The 19,484-nt window shown below is 42.5% G+C and overlaps 1 protein-coding gene across 1 annotated transcript in view; it reads left to right on the forward strand.

The window, feature by feature from the left end:
- The window catches only part of cramp1 (cramped chromatin regulator homolog 1), a 66,143-nt gene extending 61,187 nt beyond the window's left edge, over positions 1 to 4,956 (forward strand). Inside the window, exon 20 of the mRNA XM_084330199.1 lies at positions 1,583 to 4,956. Within this exon, the coding sequence (XP_084186325.1) occupies positions 1,583 to 1,696 (114 nt within the window). The 3' untranslated portion in view covers positions 1,697 to 4,956. The remainder of the gene's footprint in view (positions 1 to 1,582) is intronic.
- Positions 4,957 to 19,484: the final 14,528 nt, after the last annotated feature.

Consider the following 19,484-nt stretch of genomic DNA (forward strand, 5'->3'; position numbering starts at 1 on the left):
TCCACATTGCAGCCGGCTTGTGGGAGGCAAGAAACAGCGTTCGTGACAGGGGAGGGTTGAATTGGATGATACGAAATTGGGATGGGAGAAAAAATGTAGAAAAATTGGAGAAAAAGTGGATAAAAAAAATAGAAAATTAATTAATGGAGAGTGTAAATAGTTATCTATCTAGGTCGTCCTCGGACGGGCCCTCCATCGGTGCTTCCAGTCATCCCGATCCTCCATGCATCTGGCTAGCTTGTTGGTGCTTTCTGTTCCCGCATCTCTCCTGAGTACGTCTACGTAGGTAAATAGTTAAATATCAATTAATGGAGAGGGTAAATAGTTAAATATTAATTAATGGAGAGTGTAAATAGTTAAATATTAATTAATGAAGAAAGTAAAGAGTTCAATATTAATTACCTCAATCTGCGCCATGCAGTTGAGCATCATCTGTATTTACCACGCCAAGGTCTAAGAGATAAGAGATAGGAATAAGTGGCGGTGTTTGCAGGGCTATAACTATTCTATAATATAGCTATGGATACAATACTATGGCCCATTTGACATCGACTATCTATCGTTCAATATGTGTTAAAGAAATAATTTTTTCATCCATACATTCCTGTTTTATACCGTGGTGAATATGAGTATAGTTTTAGAGTAATCCTGTCTAATCCCAGAAAACTATGCTATGCAGCAATACGTGCATTTCACTAAAAACGTGCCATTTCTCGCCTGTACACGCTAGTATTTCTAAATCAAATCTACATTATCGGTATTATGTTTCACGCACATAATGCATCATGAAGCATTTCACGCTTCTCAATCCGATCGAGACAACCGGTCCACTTGCGCGACAAATAAAAGTCTGACCGGAGACTTTTGATCGACGCACAGGCCAAGATATAATGTTTCAAAGGGTGCTCGATACTGCCACCTGGGTGGATGCGGCCGGTATTGCACTTTGGCATTCTCAGGATGATTCCCCATGTTAACCCTGAGTCCGTGTGCCTGTAATGAATGGAAATATCGAATAAAAGAAATGACGATGAAAACCCGACTATACTCAGATTTTCGGGGGTCCTGGCGCTCAACGCATGGCGAGATAACCCGACTATCATCGGATCCGGCGCTGATTGAGTTAATGGAGAGTGTAAATAGTTCAATATCAATTAATGGAGAAAGGACAGCCCTGGTGGTTCAGCTGTTGGTCTACCGTTACCAGCTGAGGTCTCAGTGCTGTGACCGTTACCAGCTGAGGTCTCAGTGCTGTGACCGTTACCAGCTGAGGTCTCAGTGCTGTGACCGTTACCAGCTGAGGTCTCAGTGCTGTGACCGTTACCTCCGCAGGTCTCAGTGCTGTGACCGTTACCACCGCAGGGCTCAGTGCTGTGACCGTTACCAGCCCAGGTCTCAGTGCTGTGACCGTTACCACCGCAGGGCTCAGTGCTGTGACCGTTACCAGCCCAGGTCTCAGTGCTGTGACCGTTACCACCCAGGTCTCAGTGGTCTACCTGCCTGTCTCAGTGTTCTACCTGTCTGTCTCCGTGTTCTACCTGCCTGTCTCAGTGTTCTACCTGTCTGTCTCTTGTGTTTGCAGATGGATACTCAGTTGGCGTGCATGATGAGCGAGAGCAGCGTGGATTACATCGCTCGTTTCAACGACCTGGCACAGCAGCTGGCTGTCACAGAACCCTCCCTCCCACATCCCTGATGCAGACGGAGAGGCTCCTCCCATCCGGAGCCAGGCCGGGGGCCTCGGTAGCTACGTCAGCGAACACGCCCGCCACCTTCTGTTGCTACCTTGGAAAGAACAAGGTTGTGGAGATTAAGACCACGCCCCTAAGCCATCCCCCCTTCACCCCCCTCTCCCAAAACCTGTTTGGAAAAGTGCAATAATTACAGTGAACCTTGACCCTTGTTTTAGAATCACATCATTGGAAGCAGGATGGATCCAAGTCTGGTTTCACTCAACTCCTCCTTTCTCAGTGAAATGCCCTTTAAAAATAGAAAAAACACTTCAAGAAAACGGATGCCGTATACAAAACAACCTCATGTACAGAAAGAAAAACGATGCCATATCTGAACAAGATACATTATCTCTTGTTGTTGTCTGGGATCTCTTGTCTTCTTGCTCTCGTCTGTTGTCTTTTTGTCCGTTTGTCTTCTGCTTTCTTGAGATGTCATCAAAATGCCTGTACATTTGCCAAAAATGTGAAATGCAGTTTAGACCCCTTAAACTCATCGCTGTTGCAAAATCTTTTTCCATTGAAGGAACAGCAGTGAATCTGTCTCCCCAGAGGTGGAACGTAACCGCCATGTTTCTGGTGGTTATATCACCTCCGGACCTGTGACCTTTTTTGTTTCTGTATAAGAAGAGAACACACTCCAGGCCACTGACATCTAGAACACACTCATCCTCATCACCGTCAAACCGGTTCCATTCTCAAACCACCACTTCATCTGCTCTCTCTCGCGCATCTCATTACCAGCTCGATCAGTGTGTGCTGGACGTGATGCTAGGTGGAGGGAAGAGGATGATGTCGTCAGCATATCTTAGAAGAAAGCTATTTGGGTTGGAGACGCCATCCAGACCAGAACTAGATCTTTATCAAACACCATCCAGACCAGAACTATTCTTTATCAAACACCATCCAGACCAGAACTATTCTTTATCAAACACCATCCAGACCAGAACTATTCTTTATCAAACACCATCCAGACCAGAACTAGATCTTTATCAAACACCATCCAGACCAGAACTAGATCTTTATCAAACACCATCCAGACCAGAACTAGATCTTTATCAAACACCATCCAGACCAGCTGCTTTCACAGCAGATTGTCCCTTTTTATAAATCATATCAACAAAACTAGTATCTGGTATGGAAGGTCATGTCCAGAATTATGTAAAGGACAGATCTTATTGAACCCTAGTCCAATGGCTACAAATAAAACACTCAGGTAAAAAGTTTGGAGTAAACACTTATTTAAGCCTGTATAAGTATAGGCTTTTAACAGTTCTTAAAATGAATTGTGTTACTGTAATTCAGTAATATTAAATAAGTCAGAGCAATAGTAATCCTTTTACTTTCCATTTATCCCATGGAGTGAATCAAGAGTATGAACAGACTTCATAGAAACAACCATCCTTATGATTTGGACTGTTTTTTTTGTACAAAACGTACTTTCTTTAAAGGGGCATTTCACAGAAGAATATAACCGATTTATTATACGCACATTCATATCCCAAAACAGTCAAGAGGCTTGCTCAAATTAATCCTATTGAAGAGTTTGAATTTGTTGCAATATTGTTTGCATTTGTCCAGTGACGTCAAATCACTACAGCGCAGTATAATTCTGCAGATGGCCTTAGAGCGTCATGGAGATTTCTGATAACATGTTTTTATATACTTGCTACTGGGACTAGATCGTAAGGAATTTGCATCAAAACAGCACGAACAACCAAATGTATGACGTGCAAAAGGCTGTCGAATCTTTTTTGGCAAGTCAATGAGGCAGAAGGCTGGGACTGTGGGGGATATGCTCCTTTTTAACTATATCAAATGTTTTTAGGTCAGGAGATATGGAACCATCACTTACCTTACAACTTCAAATCAGTCTTATACAGGCTTTTTTTTTTTTATCTAAATGATTCTGATGTTTCTTTTTAGAATTCACATCCTTCTAGCTCGATGCGTTGTGTAGGACAGTGTAGGTCAAAGGTCAATAAGCCATACGAGGACATGTCCTGGTCTTCAGTGTCCAGCGCCACGTCCTGTTCTAGTTCTGTCTCGCCATGGTTTTCATTACTGCAGCCATGCAGACTCCTCCCGTGGACCTAACACCACCGTGGCTGTGTGGAATCTTCTAGCGTTTTGTGTGCCGTTTGTACATTAGTAGGAGTAGGCTAAATAGCAGTAAGAATAATAACTTTAAAATGTTGTATTCCAAACTACCATAATGCCGTCAACTCTGAAGTGGTGCCCCGTGGGTTCAATGAGGAATCTAACCATGTTGGCTGTTAGGAGAAGGAAGGCAAATCAAGTGTTTAGTAATGAACTCCATTGAAACTCATCGAGACGCAGCTAATGGAGTTTATCACTAAGGCCGCAGCTCAACTCATTTAACCTGGTTCTTTAGGAGACATGGTCGCATCGCAGGGAAACCTAACATTTTAAATTAATTTAATTAAATTATTTGCTTCCACTTGTCTTATTTCTGGGATTAGAGTTTGGCATCAAAAAGGCAGAATGGACAACTTTTAAAACACACCAAGTGCATCTCTCACCTGAAGCCACTCTGCTACAGTATGTACTAATATAATAATACAGTATGTACCGCAGCCCAGCAGCACATCCTTGATGCATACACACACACGATGTAAAGCAGTGACCTGAGGATGTATATTTTCTTTGAGTTTCATTTAACCAGCTCTAAAAACATGTGGCAGCTGCAGTATTATAAGCAGCAGCTTGTCTGCATCATGTTTGTTATCTTGCGCTCTGCGAGTTGCGCCATTAAGGGAAATTGTATGCGTTGTTTCTTTAAAGTAGGATTTTACGTGCAGTAAGATCTGGTTCCTTCCAGCACTTTGTGGTTCATCCTGATGTTGAATCCTCACCTGAACGACTACATGATGTAAAGTGACTTCATGCAGGAGATGATCATCATCTGAACAGGCTCAGCATTTATTCACGGACCACATGAAGCGTTGAAGATTGTTTTTAAGACGTGGATGTGTCGCCGGTTGGCCCTCTATCTGGGCATGCGACCTGTGCGTCTTGTGAACTATGTATTTGTACAAAATGACGACTTCAGTATTCACTGCGCCTTTGTAACATAATGTAAATTCTTATTTGAAATATTTATTGTCAACCGTTGCAAAAAGGTGTTTCTGATTAACTTAAGAGGATGTCTTAAAAGCAGAAAACCAGCTGTTGTAAAGAGTTTTGTTTGTAAAAGGTGTTTTTATTCTTCTGTGTATATAAACCTAGTTCTGAAAACCCTTGATTTCCTCACTGTACAACTGTCTGGTAATCAGAAGGTTCCTGGTTCATCCTCTTTACTTCACTCCTACCGGCTCCTGATGTGCATGGTGGGTGGGAGGGGCTAACACTAAGAAGAGACAGGATTGGGAGTTCCAGAGCCTGGGAGCTGCCCTGGAGAAGAGCTCTGTCCCTGGGGTGGAGGGAGGGCAGGCAGGCTGAGGTGGAGGGCAGGCAGGCTGAGGTGGAGGGCAGGCAGGCTGAGGGAGGGAGGGGAGGCTGAGGTGGAGGGGAGGCTGATGTGGAGGGAGGGAGGGGAGGCTGAGGGAGGGAGGGGAGGCTGAGGTGGAGGGAGGGCAGGCTGAGGTGGAGGGAGGGAGGGGAGGCTGAGGTGGAGGGAGGGAGGGGAGGCTGAGGTGGAGGGAGGGCAGGCTGAGGTGGAGGGAGGGGAGGCTGAGGTGGAGGGAGGGCAGGCTGAGGTGGAGGGAGGGCAGGCTGAGGTGGAGGAGGGCAGGCAGGCTGAGGTGGAGGGAGGGGAGGCTGAGGTGGATCTGTGGGGCAGCAGGTCAGTTGGGATGCAGGTGGGAGCCAGGATTGTGTAGTTGATCCGGTGGGAGACAGGAAGCCAGTGGAGGTCTTCTAGGACTGAGGTGCTGCCGTGTGTCAGAGACGCATCACATTTAGACTCCAGCTGCTGCTTCATCTCGAGGGCTGCTTCTCCCAGATCAGGCTGAAGGAATAGAGCTCTTTCTGTAACACATGGCAGGTAAATCAACATACGACCTGCATCCTGTCGGGGGTCAAATCAAAAGGTCCAAATGAATGAATGAAAACGATTTAACAGATTGCAGAATGGGTACAATACAGTACGGCTCAATACACACAATTGTTAAGGGGATGCAGACCAGAGAAAGACGTTCCGTTCGTCTTGTTTACATCAGGGTCCACCATTTTCAATTCATCCAGACATTTATGACATAAACAACATACAGGTATATAGTACTGTTACATACGATATGCAAATATACAGTACTGTTACCCAGAGATCCTAACAGAAAATATATGGGGAGGAGACTACATTAGGAGGGGGTGGGTGGGTGGGACAAATATATACATATGGTGGGGAGAACATATATATATATACATACATACATATAAAGATAGCAGGGTCACACTGAACTCGTGGAACAACTCTTGTTGTCGAGGGGTAGCCATTTCAATTTCTACTGGGCTGGAGTGATTTGATTTGAAATCTTTATTTAGAACATGTAAATACAAACAATATAAAATCAAAACAAATCATTGCTCTCTAGAAATTAAATGGAAAAATATAAACAAAACATACTTAACTCAATTTACATGTTCGAAAAGGAGTAGGAAGACATAATTGTAAATAATGAGACGCGACAAGGAATCCTCCCGTGGAAGCATAGGGAGCAACTCAACGTCTTGCACTGGAGACGCGACAGTATGTGGTAGCAACAAGACGACCTGGCAACGTGTGGAAGGCAGTCGGCAATAAGCTCTCCCGACGAGCTGATTGCCAACCACCCTCAGGTGCCTGAAACTGATTGTTCGGCACGTCCCCTCGTTGGGAAGCGTGCAGAGTTCCACCAGCCCTCACAATACTGTACCAACTCTGAGCTCTGTTGCCTATACTCTAGGCTCTGTTACCCATACTGTACCAACTCTGAGCTCTGTTGCCTATACTCTAGGGTGGCTCTGTTACCCATGTTTTAACCAGGGCCGGACTGGGGAAATCATTCAGGCCAGGAAATATAGTGCAAAATATAGCCCCAGTCAGGCCACTTTTTAAGCAGGTGGTCTGGGAGTCCCCCACCAGGATTTTCTTTTGTTACGAAGACTTAATTTCCTGCATTCTGGTGCAGGAATTTTTTAATTTGTACCCTTTAAATGCCAGTGTTTGTGATGGCATCACAAATTATTGTTAAAAAACAGGCTAGCATACTGTACCCTGTGTGTCACTGTTTTATACTTCCGGTTTGTTTTGTTTTTAACTTCACTTGCCAAGATCACTGTTTTTAACTTTGACTGTCTTGTTTTGTTTTTATGCCCTTTAGGTGACCTTGGGTGTTCTCAAGTTTCAAGTTTCTTTAATAGTTGTCATACAGAAGTACAGAATACTTTTATACAAAATGCTTCTTACTGTTACGCTCCAGAGACTGTGCTAGACAAGATAAGTATGAAATAAAATAAAATAGTATAGCATGTAATAGAAGTAAAAATAGAAGTCACAGTGTTCAGTATAGACATATGTACAATGTTCGATGCAGAATAGAAGTAACTGAGTTACCATACAATATACTATGCAATGTACTAATATACAATACTATATAGTGCAAAGCAGAAATGGGATGAGGTACAATTTAGGTACAATTTACAGTAAGGTGTACGAGTTGTAGTGCAAATCCTTTACCAATAAATATAAAGTGTGTTTAGGTGATCTAAAGTGTGGAGAGTGGGTGCTGCAGTGTGTTGTTTGTTTAAAGTGAGTGTGCGCGTGTGTGCTGTGTGCATTTGATGGTTGTTGCATAGTGTTTATTGTTTGTTGAGCAGCCTGATGGCCTGGGGATAGAAGCTTCTTCTGAGTCTTTCTGTGCTCGCCATGAGACTCCGGTATCGCTTGCCTGACCGCAGCAGTTCAAAGAGGCTGGAGTCCTTGATGATTCTCTTAGCCTTACCCCTGCACCGCTTGTTGTAAATGTTCTGGAGGGTGGGAAGCCCCCCTCCAATTGTGCGTTCGGCTGAATGTGCCACTCTCTGTAGTCTGCTACGGTCTTGTGCGGTGCTATTCCCAAACCAGGAGGTGATATTGCCAGTCAAGATGCTCTCTATTGTACATGAGTAGAAGTTCTTAAGGGTCTTCTGACTGACTTGGAACTTCCTTAGGCGCCTGAGGAAGTAGAGGCGTTGTCGTGCCTTCTTCACAACACTGTCAATGTGTGTGGTCCATGTCAAGTCCTCGGAAATGTGGACTCCGAGGTACTTAAAACTGTTCACTCTCTCAACCGGTGCCCCGTCGATGCTGAGGGGGCTGTAGTCCCTGACCCCCGACCTCCTAAAGTCCACAATCATCTCCTTTGTTTTGCTGATGTTCAGGGAGAGTCTGTTCTCCTGGCACCATCCCGCCAGGACCTTGACCTCTTCCAAGTAGGCCCTCTCGTCGTTTGCAGAGATCAGGCCCACCACTACTGTGTCGTCAGCAAATTTGATGATTGTGTTGTTGTTCCGCTGAGCCACACAGTCATGTGTGTACAGGGAGTAGAGGAGGGGACTCAGAACACAGCCCTGTGGGGCCCCTATGTTGAGGGTGATGGATGAGGAGGTGCAGTTGCCTGCTCTCACCACCTGGGGTCTGCCCGTCAGGAAGTCCAAGACCCACTGGCAGAGGTCATAGTTCAAGCCCAGGTCCCTGAGCTTGGCTATGAGTTTGGAGGAGACTATGGTATTGAATGCTGAGCTGTAGTCGATGAATAGCATTCTCACATAGTTCCCCTGCCTCTTGTCCAGGTGTGATGCTGCTGTGTGCAGCACATCATTGGGCTATGGCGTGGCATCCTCCGTGGACCTGTTGGGGCGGTATGCAAATTGCAGGGGGTCCAGGTTGATGGGGAGGGAGGAACAGATGTAGCCCTTCACTAGCTTCTCAAAGCACTTCATGGCTATGGAGGTGAGAGCTACACTCTGAAAGGCGCCTTCAAATAAAAGGTATTATTATTACAAGTCAGCAGGAAGGTACAACTCTGGCAGCTAAATGTCAGTAAGATTGTTCATCAAACAGTGTTGAACTTGAGTGCATAGTAGTATAGACATAAGTATAGACATATTAGCATAGTAGTACTAGGTAGTAATATAGACTCAGATTATCAAAAACCTGCCTGTTTGTCTGCCCCCTCCCCCCCCCCTCGGTAGGCCATAATTACAAATTCCATTGGAAGTAAATTAGTAATTAGGATATTTGCTTTTAGAAAGACTGGTTTAGATTCACATATATGGAGGGCGGAGAAGATACAAAGATTAAGAGGAAAGACTCATGTTATGTAGTGGGACTGTGGGACACCAACCCAACTAACTTGGTCTTGACCTGGCTAAAGCCTTCCCCCCCCCACGTCCACCACTTAACACCTCCATGTGTTGCAATGCGCAGGACTGCACAGCATCAGGACACCTGGGACAACCCCCCCCCCTCCCCCATAGTCAATTGTTGTTTGTGCAATTCGGCACAATATCCTCTTGCTGGCTGCGTTAGGAACAAATTAATACCACCATGGCATACTGGAATATAACCTGTACCTTTTGAGTATTTTACACAGCGCTGTTTATTATTAAGAATACAAGTTGGACATGGAAAGAGACATAAACCAACGTTAGAGGACCAAACCGTCTGGGACGTTCGGTTTTCATGGGGAAATACGTTGGCGGATGTTTTGAAAACGTAAGACATGCAACTCTAGTAAGTATTTATGTGCATTTGTTTTCTTTATTACTTGTTGTCAACTATTAGTTTTCATGGATTTTTTTCGGTCAAAACCATTTGTTTTTAGTTCCCTAGTCTAGCGTTAAATGTAAAATAAAATGCATGTCCACTTCAGTCTAAGTTCTGTTCTGTCGTCGTGTTTTGATCAGATGCAGCCTGCAGGGATGGAAAAGCTGGAGCTTCTTCGGAGACGATTATTAACGTCTCAGTCTCACCAGCAGACAGTTGAGGCAAGAGGTTCAAGTATATTTTCTAACAGCCAGACGTTTAAAAGCTCAACTCACTGCCTCTGCAGTAACGTTGCATAGTTTTAAAGTAAGATATACCTTTATTGACCATCTTGGGGGAATTCGGGCGTCACTATGAATTGAAAATGGGGGACCCTGATGTAAACTAGACGAAAGTTTGTTTGTATATTGAGCTGTACTGTACCCATTCTGCAATCTGTTAAATAAAGTGTCCAATTGATTGATTGATTGAAAAGTTTATTAACAGATTGCAGAATGAGTACACTCAATACATACAATTGTTAAGGGGATGCAGACCAGAGAGACTTTCGTCTTGTTTACATCAGGGTCCCCCATTTTCAATTCATCATAACAGACATACATGACATACAGATAGACAGTACTGCTACATCTATACATTTATGACATACCAGATTTGCAAATACAGTACTGTTTGTGATACGAAAAGAGTCCAGAAAAAAAGAGTATATACATTTGACGTAGAAACTGTACATTGGAGGGGGTTGGGTATGAGTGGGGGGGGGGGGGGGGGGGTTGGGTAGGAGGGGTGGGTGGGGGACACTATACAACTGTACAAGCAAAACTGTACATTGGAATATTGACAAGACCATACTTGGTAATTTACTGTACATTGGAGGGGGTTGTGTTAGGACATTTACAGGGGCCAGTTTCGAATTGCAGTCTCCCGTAGGTGTTCTTTGAGAGTGTTTTTGAAAGTGGGTAGTGATTCACATTTCTTTACAGCTTTGGGTAGGGCGTTCCACATTGATGTGGCATAATTGCGAAACGTGTCTAGTCCCTTGTTTGAGCCGAATCTGGGTTTAACATGATTTGTGGAGCTCCCTCTGGTGTTGTGACCATGGTATTCACTGACCTTTGGGAAGTATTTTGACATGTACATGGGTACCTTGGTCGTGTAGTGTATCTTGTAGACCAGGCCCATTGCAAGTTGCTGTACTCTGTCGTCTACTCTAAGCCATCCTAGGTTGTCAACGTGGGCAGGGGTGAGGTGGGTTCTAGGAGTAAGGTCAAGCAGTAGTCTGACCAGTTTGTTTTGAGATGTTTGTAATTTTTTTTTAGTGCCTTTGAGGTGCTTTGGTACCATGAGGTGCAAGCATAGTCGTATTATTATTATTATTATTATTATTATTATTATTACACTCTGAGTCCAGAACATGGAATGAAACTAGGCTATGTGGAATGAAACTGTAGGCTATGTGGAATGAAACTAGGCTATGTGGAATGAAAGTAGGCTATGTGGAGTAGGCTATGTGGAATGAAACTGTAGGCTATGTGGAATGAAACTGTAGGCTATGTGGAATGAAACTAGGCTATGTGAAATGAAAGTAGGCAATGAAAGTAGGCTATGTGGAATGAAAGTAGGCTATGTCGAATGAAGCTACACAGTACATTTCGCAGAGTACATTTACTCAGTTTGAGTCAAATGTACTCTGCAAAATTGTATGTGTGTAGGCTATGTGGAATGAAACTAAGCTATGTGGAATGAAACGGTAGGCTACATGAAATGACCAGACTACCTGTGTTCTTCTAGCCTCTCACAAAACATTGTTATTGTATTATTATACAGGATGTTTCATTTTATTGTATTAATGTTGATTTGTATTTATTCTTCTAGTGTTTTTCTGAGCAAATACACATTTACTGCCCAGGTAAATACTGCAGCTTTAAACCAAATATTTTCAGGCACCCTAATACCTTTGTACAGTACTGTATGGCTGGTTTCACAGATAAACAGCCTATAAACCCTGGATTAAAATGTTGGGTAGCCCTTGGGCTACAGATTCAAGATTCAAGATTGTTTATTGTCATATGCACAGGTAAACAGACAGTTTGCCATACAATGACAATCTTACTTCACACAAAATCACACAATACTTAACAAAGATTGTTTACAATTTAAATACAAGTGAGTGCTAAAAAAATAAGGTAAAAATAGATATTTAAAAAAAAAAAAGTATGAGATACAAGGCACAGTGAGTAACATTGACGTTAGACAGACGGACAGACGCACGCACAAATACATCAACATTTTAAGTACAGGACTTGAGTAAAAGTACTTGGTGTCTTGATACCGCTGACATGCCTGCTCTCTGCACTACCCAGAAGCACCCAGGGTCATATACACCAGACTGACTCCTACAGGTGGACTCATTCTAGCAATATGGCAAAAGGGATCTAATTACACCATAGAATTCTCCACTCACAACACAAGTACACATGAGCACACGCACACACACACACACACACACACACACCACTCATGCGGCAATGGCTAAAACAATTCACTTGAAACAAAATGTCACTTTAAATAATGGAAAGATTATGGGGGACCCTGATGTAAACAAGACGAAAGTCTTTCTCTGGTCTGCATCCCCTTAACAATTGTATGTATTGAGCTGTACGTACTGTACCCATTCTGCAATCTGTTAATAAACGTTTCAATCAAAGTCACTTTAAAGGAAGGAGGTACTGTATAGTATAGTTTAGACACATTAAGAGTTAAAATTGTATATTGTATAGTAGTGTACATAGGAGGAACCAGTTTCTCAGGAACTTAGCATGTCTTTTTTTTATCATGCATATCTTGTCACACCTATTTTATTTTATTCTATGCCTATTGTAAAGGCCATATGAGTGTTTTGGTTATTATTATTTCAAATAGAAGGATATGATTTATGGGAATGTTATGATTTATCTGTGTAAGAGCCAAAGCTATATATATTTTGGTTATTGTATTACATGAATGTTTAATATTGATTGGATTTAGATAAAGTCATTGAACCGTCGTATTTGTCATAATAGGGCATTCTGGAACCTAGAACCTTCTAGAGCGGCGTGTGGTGATGTCATAATAGAACTTCTGGAACATAAAACACACTGGAACGTTTGTGGTGATGTTGGTTGATTGATTGAAAACTTTATTAACATATTGCAGAATGGGTACAGTACAGCTCAATACATACAATTGTTAAGGGGATGCAGACCAGAGAAAGACTTTCGTCTTGTTTACATCAGGGTCCCCCATTTTCAATTCATCGTAACATAATATGACATACATGACATACAGATAGACAGTAGGCTACTGCTACATCTATACATTTATGACATACCAGATTTGCAAATACTAATAATAGACTTTCTAGAACATAGAACATTCTAGAACCACCGTATGACATGACAGAACGTTCTGGAACATTCGTGATGGCACTGCATGATGTCATAACCGAACCTTCTAGAACATTTGGGTCTCTATATATAGCCACGATTCTCTCCCTGTGTCAGTTGCGAAAGGATGGACTCAACAATGAACTGAAGCCAGAAGCCAGCAAGTAGATTTACGGCTGGTACACTACGAAGGAATTTTCCTGTGTGGAGTCCCGCACATTAGTGTTCCAAGAGGAAAAGGGAACGGAAGGAAGGAAGCAACCGACCGACCGACCAAAATGTCGAAACTTAAGAAGGTTGAAAAGGTGCCTAAGCGTACAACGGAGTCTAGGAAGCACCAAGATGATATCGAGCTGGACGATTTATTATTGTCTTTTGCACACGCAATGCGGGCATGACCACCCGCATGTCACTGTATGCCCCCTGGTATGTATGTGACAAATAAACCTCTTGATTCTTAAAAGTGTGGCAGTGAAAGGGTTAACCTCGTTCCCAGTTGTATCTCCTCTGTGCAGATAAACAACAGTTAACACCTCTCCTCCCCCCACGCCTCTGGTTGGTTCATCTGCTCACTACAATCTGCATACTCAATTGATGGAGCCTCCTCTCGTCTCCACCTGGACACACTCTCTCTAACCCACTACACAGTTCAGCGGCATCGTCATGTGTTTTCAAGTCGCACACTGGTTTCATTTTGCTGTAATAATTGGAATTATGGAATATCATAACTTTTACGACGAACAACAACCCGAAGAAGAAACGTTTTGGTTAGCTAGTTAACACGAAGACACCGTTTTGGTAAGTTAAATTCCATTAAAATGCCCTCATACTTGTACAACGAGCGTTTCGCGGAGGACCAGTTCTTCAGAGTTAATTATGGGATTTTTTTACCTTGTTGCTTCTATCTGTTATTTGGCTATAGCACTTAAAACGCTCGTTGTCACAACTCTTTTGACAAACACTTGGATTTCATAACTCATCTAACATAATGCAGTTTTCTTTCGTGTACTGGGGGCGAGTTGTGATCATGTAGAAACATCACCGTTACGTCCTGGTGAACGTCCTGGTGAATGTTTTTAAAGGAAGAGGCCTAGTCGGCCATCGGCCATTCACACCTTCTTCAAGTGAGCTCTGCTGCACTCCTGTTTACTGAACAGTTCCATGGGCATGGCCTTTACTTAATGTGTTCAACAGTTACTTACAGTTAATACAACAACCCATTGTCGTGTTAGTGTTTATTTTATGTACATGAAATGGCCAATGGCAATAAGTCATAAGCGTCTTAAACCGATTCCTAGTATGAACATGGGGGGGGGGGGGCAGTAAACTGGCACAGAGAAGGCAGTCAGTTGGCTTGTTTGTCCACCAGAGCTCGACGAAAACATAGCAATACATGAAAATGGAATGAACATAGATTAAAAAAAGACAAATTAATGACAGTCGCAAGGCCATTCCGTTATAGTTATTAATTTTCCATTTAGCCTGTATGATTGTGATCAAAATAACGTGTTCAATGTTTCTTGTATAGATTAATTAGTTTAGAGCGTTTACTCGTATCCTATTGGAGGGTGGCTTGCCACGTGACGAGGGCGAGTTGAGTAGAATCTAATACAAATGTTCTTACAATCCATCGTTACATTCTATGCAAGTGAATATGCCATTATTATATTATCGGACGCAACACGCATGTTGAGTGAGAGCACCATACTTTATACACAGACATTATTAAACATAGTCTCTGCATAAACCACGACCCAGAGTGAGCTTTCCGGGAACGACCCCGCTCTGCCCGACAGTTTGTCGGTATCGCTTCTCGGCCTTTTGGCTAAGATCAAGTGTAGTATCTGTTCTTATCAGTTTAATATCTGATACGTCCCCTACCCGGGGACCATATATTAAATTGATTTTTGGAGCAGGGAGATGGAAAAGGGGCTTGCTCCGTCCACTCCACGCATCGACCTGGTATTGCAGTACCTCCAGGAACGGTGCACCCCCCCAACTTTGTCAAAATAAATGTCACCATAATAACAAATCACTGTGATTTCTTTTTAAGCCCGACGGGCCTGGTACATGATGGCCGAGATTCATACCACGCCATAAATGTATCAATAGTACAGATGAATGATCTTTATTGTCATTGTCACAAGAATGGTACAACGAAATTTTAAATTCAGCCCCTAGGTGCTAACACTTGGTAAGATGTGTGTATGAAAGAAGACTACAGAAAACGGCAGTGACTGCTCTCGGCTGTTTAACACGTAAATACCTAGACATCACCAGTTGTAGGTTGTCTGAAGTGCAGTGTGTTACTATGAAAATTCACTAGAAGGCAGGATTTGGACGGGAAAAAAAATTCTTTCATTTTTTCAAATCCTGCATTCTAGTGAATTTTCATAGTAATAAACTGCACTTCAGACAACCTACAACTGGTGATGGTGTCTAGGTCTTTACGTGTTAAACAGCCGAGAGCAGTCGCTGCCGTTTTTTGTAGTCTTCTTTCATACACACATCGTACCAAGTGTGTATTAACATCCCCACAAACCAACAAAGAACATGATCTATATCAAATTTGTTATTTATGGGTGCCTCCCCCCAAAGTTTAATTTATGTTTTTTTTTTTTTTTTTTTTTTTTATACTCACTGAGCACTCATTGCCACCAATGCAAATGAGTGCTCACTGAGTAAAACAACACAGAAATTATACTTTGGGGGTCCCCCAAAGTATTAACATGCAGTGGGAATCACTTCTGTACCGTTACACCCATATTACACAGGAACAGTCAGGTTAAAACACCCCTCTTGTTTTCACCTCCATCTCCCTTCACCCTCCTCCTCTTCTCTTTTTCTCCCTTTTCCTCGCCCCTCTTAACTCCTCTCTCCTCCTCTCCCCCCAGGTTGATGAAGGCGACCACCTCCTGTCCGGTTGCGACCCCGTCGTCAGGTTATGAGAACATGAGTCACTACAGGGTTAACTTCAAGAGCCAGGAGAGGGCTCTACGCTCCATTGACTTCATCAAGGGTACAGTTAGTGATGCTGTGTTCCTCTGGGGCCGCCCCCTTCTAGTCCATTGACTGGTCAGTTTTTATTTTAGTTGATTTTACCTTATTCTCCTGCCTCTCTGTTGATGTGACTGTTGTCGATGCTCTGTGGGACAGGTTTGCACAGTGCAGTGACAATGGAACGACGAGGCTCCCATCTTAATGTATCCTGATTCAATGAAACAAGAACAACTAAAGAACAGCGTTCTGATGACAATGTTAGATGAAATGTTGCCGTGTCCCTCCGTTACCTTTTGACCCAAACACACATTCATCTGTAATCTGCTGTTCCTTTCAGTCGATGAGGAGACTCCTGAAGAACCAGAACTACAACCAGAAGAACCCAGACTCCCTCCAGAACCCTACGTCTACAACCTGAAGAACCCAGACTCCTTCCAGAACCCTACGTCTAGAACCCAGAGCCACAATCTGCTTCAGAATCATCATTGGAACCAGTTCGAGAGCCGCCGCTGGTACCGATATCACCACAGATATCTATATCTCCACCGATATCACCACAGATATCTATATCACCACAGATATCTATATCACCACAGATATCTATATCACCACTGATATCACCACCGGTATCTATATCTCCACCGGTACTAACACACGTTTGCTTATTAAATAGATTGTTGCATTCTATAATATAGTGCCGTCAATAGATTAAAAAAAAATAACTAATTAATCTCACAATTTTCTGTAATTAATCTAGATTAAAAATAGCATTTTTCTACATAAAACCGAAGCTTGTAACTGATATTTACTTGAGTAAAATCATGGAATTAATGTAAAATCAACAAAGTATATTTAGATTCAAATACTATTTTAATAGCTTTCTTTGAATACAGTTTATCTCCTGTGAAATACAAATGTTCAACAAAACCATCAACATTGACTCAGCTAGACCTCTCTTATATCCGCGGCGCTAAGATTGAAGATTTTTCACGTTATAGATTAATCTACTAGATTAATTTATTTTAATGCTTTAATAAATTTAAATTAATCTCCAGAGTTAAAGCATTCATTTTGACAGCCCTAATAATAATACAAAAGTTTCATTACCTCTCTGTCTGAAGCCTGTCCACAACTCCACAGTCCACATGCATTTCCTTTTGTAAAACGTCAACACATTGACGATACTAACGATAAAAACGAATGGTGAACAGATTAACAATACAAACAAATATAATTTTTAAACGTAATAAAAAAAGAAAAGTGACGATAAAGTTGTTTAATTGACGGGAGGAAAGTTGCTAAAGTCTATGTATTGTGATGGGACCGGAAGAAGTCTACGCATGGTAGAAGTAACTGGATATGCCGCCCGCACGTTTGTGCAAGTGGAGAATAGTTTTAAATGGAAACAAGTCCGTCTACCTAAAGATTACATTTCTAATTCACTGGTCCTATAGTTTTAAACGGAAACAAGTCTGTCTACCTAAAGATTACATTTCTAATTCACTGGTCCTACAGTTTCAAGCAGAAACACAAGTCTGTCTACCTAAATATTACATTTATAATTCACTGGTCCTACAGTTTTAAACAGAAACAAGTCAGTCTACATAAAGATTACATTTATAATTCACTCATTCAAAAAAAGCAGTGTCGAATAGATGATTGTCCAACACTGAAGCCAGAGCAGAGAGTCTGCAGTTACCACAGCTCGGGTACAGTACGCGTGTATCACTTCCGCAACGGATTTAGTCGGATTTCGGTTTCCGGGTTCGCCTGATTGGCCGTGACACGCCGTGGCACGCCCCACGCGGCAGCGTTGGCGGACTTCACTGCCGCTTTCCCACTTCAGCGCCAGAGCAATATTGTCGCGCCATCTTCTGAGTGCAGACGCGCTGCTGTTTAATCACTTTTCCCACTTCAATGACAGAGCTGCTGTTTAATGCTCACTTTTCCCACTTCAATGACAGAGCTGCTGTTTAATGCTCACTTTTCCCACTTCAATGACAGAGCTGCTGTTTAATAATATTGTCGCGTTGGCGAAAGCAGCATGAGAGAGCGTAGATTTCAGTGTATCATTTAATCATTTATCATTTAACATTTGAAAGGCATACATTGTTGTCATACAGAAGTACAGAATACTTTTATCCAAAATGCTTCTTACTGTTACTGTTAGAGACTGTGCTAGACAAGATAAGTATTCTCGAAGACACTCTGATGTCACGAGACCACCGCCATCTTGGTATAGGGGGACCATATGGATTCCTACCATCAAATCCATGCGTTGAGCTCTGTTTTTATTACATGTTTTATCACATTCTTGTTCATTTCATAACATTTTCATACGATTTGTTTTGAAAATATTGAGACCAACATGGCATTTCACTATTTCGAAAGCCTTTCTGGTGATTCTAAGGCGAGATATGGGTCAAAGAAGCTCCCCCTGATTACCACGACCACAACACCAGAGCGAGTTAGCCGAACGTTAGCCACCAGCCACTTTTTCCTCCGTGATGCCATAAAACTTGCGATTTGGATTTCTGTTTTTGTCATTAGTACAACGCGTAACACAGCAGCTCTTTGGCATTGTGAAGGACTGAACAAAATTCTGCTTGATTGTCTTTAATTTGCCGCTTTAAGATCCGTTTCTCCACTAAATGAAGTGTACACAATGTACCAGGCGGGGCAGTTTCCCCCTACGCTGCAGTTGCGTAGCAACAACAGACAGGAAGTTGACTTCGAGAATGAAATAAAATAGTATAGCATGTAAAATAGAAGTAAAAATAGAGGTCACGCTGTTCAGTATAGACATATGTACAATGTTCGATGCAGACTAGAAGTAACTGAGTTACCATACAATATACTATGCAATGTACTAATATACAATACGTTATAGTGCAAAGCAGAAATGGGATGAGGTACAATTTACAGTAAGGTGTACGAGTTGCAGTGCAAATGCTTCTTACTGTTGCGCTCCAGAGACTGTTACTGTACCATACAATATACTATGTTTACATGCTATACTATTTATTTCATACTTATCTTGTCTAGCACAGTCTCTAACAGTAACGGTAAGAAGAAATCTACGCTCTCTCATCCTGCTTTCCACAACGCGACAATATTATTAAACAGCAGCTCTGTCATTGAAGTGGGAAAAGTGAGCATTAAACAGCAGCTCTGTCATTGAAGTGGGAAAAGTGATTAAACAGCAGCGCGTCTGCACTCAGAAGATGGCGCAAGTGGGAAAGCGGCAGTGAAGTCCGCCAACGCTGGGGCGTGCCACAGCGTGTCACGTGGCCGTCGCGGCCAATCAGGCGAACCCGGAAACCGAAATCCGACTAAATCCGTTGCGGAAGTGATACACGCGTACAGTACAGCTCAATACATACAATTGTTAAGGGGATGCAGACCAGAGAGACTTTCGTCTTGTTTACATCAGGGTCCCCCATTTTCAATTCATCATAACATATGACATACAGATAGACAGTACTGCTACATCTATACATTTATGACATACCAGATTTGCAAATACAGTACTGTTTGTGATACGAAAAGAGTCCAGAAAAAAAGAGTATATACATTTGACGT

This window comes from Notolepis coatsorum (assembly GCF_963971535.1).
Source record: "Notolepis coatsorum genome assembly, chromosome: 15".
In the NCBI taxonomy this organism is placed as follows: domain Eukaryota; kingdom Metazoa; phylum Chordata; class Actinopteri; order Aulopiformes; family Paralepididae; genus Notolepis; species Notolepis coatsorum.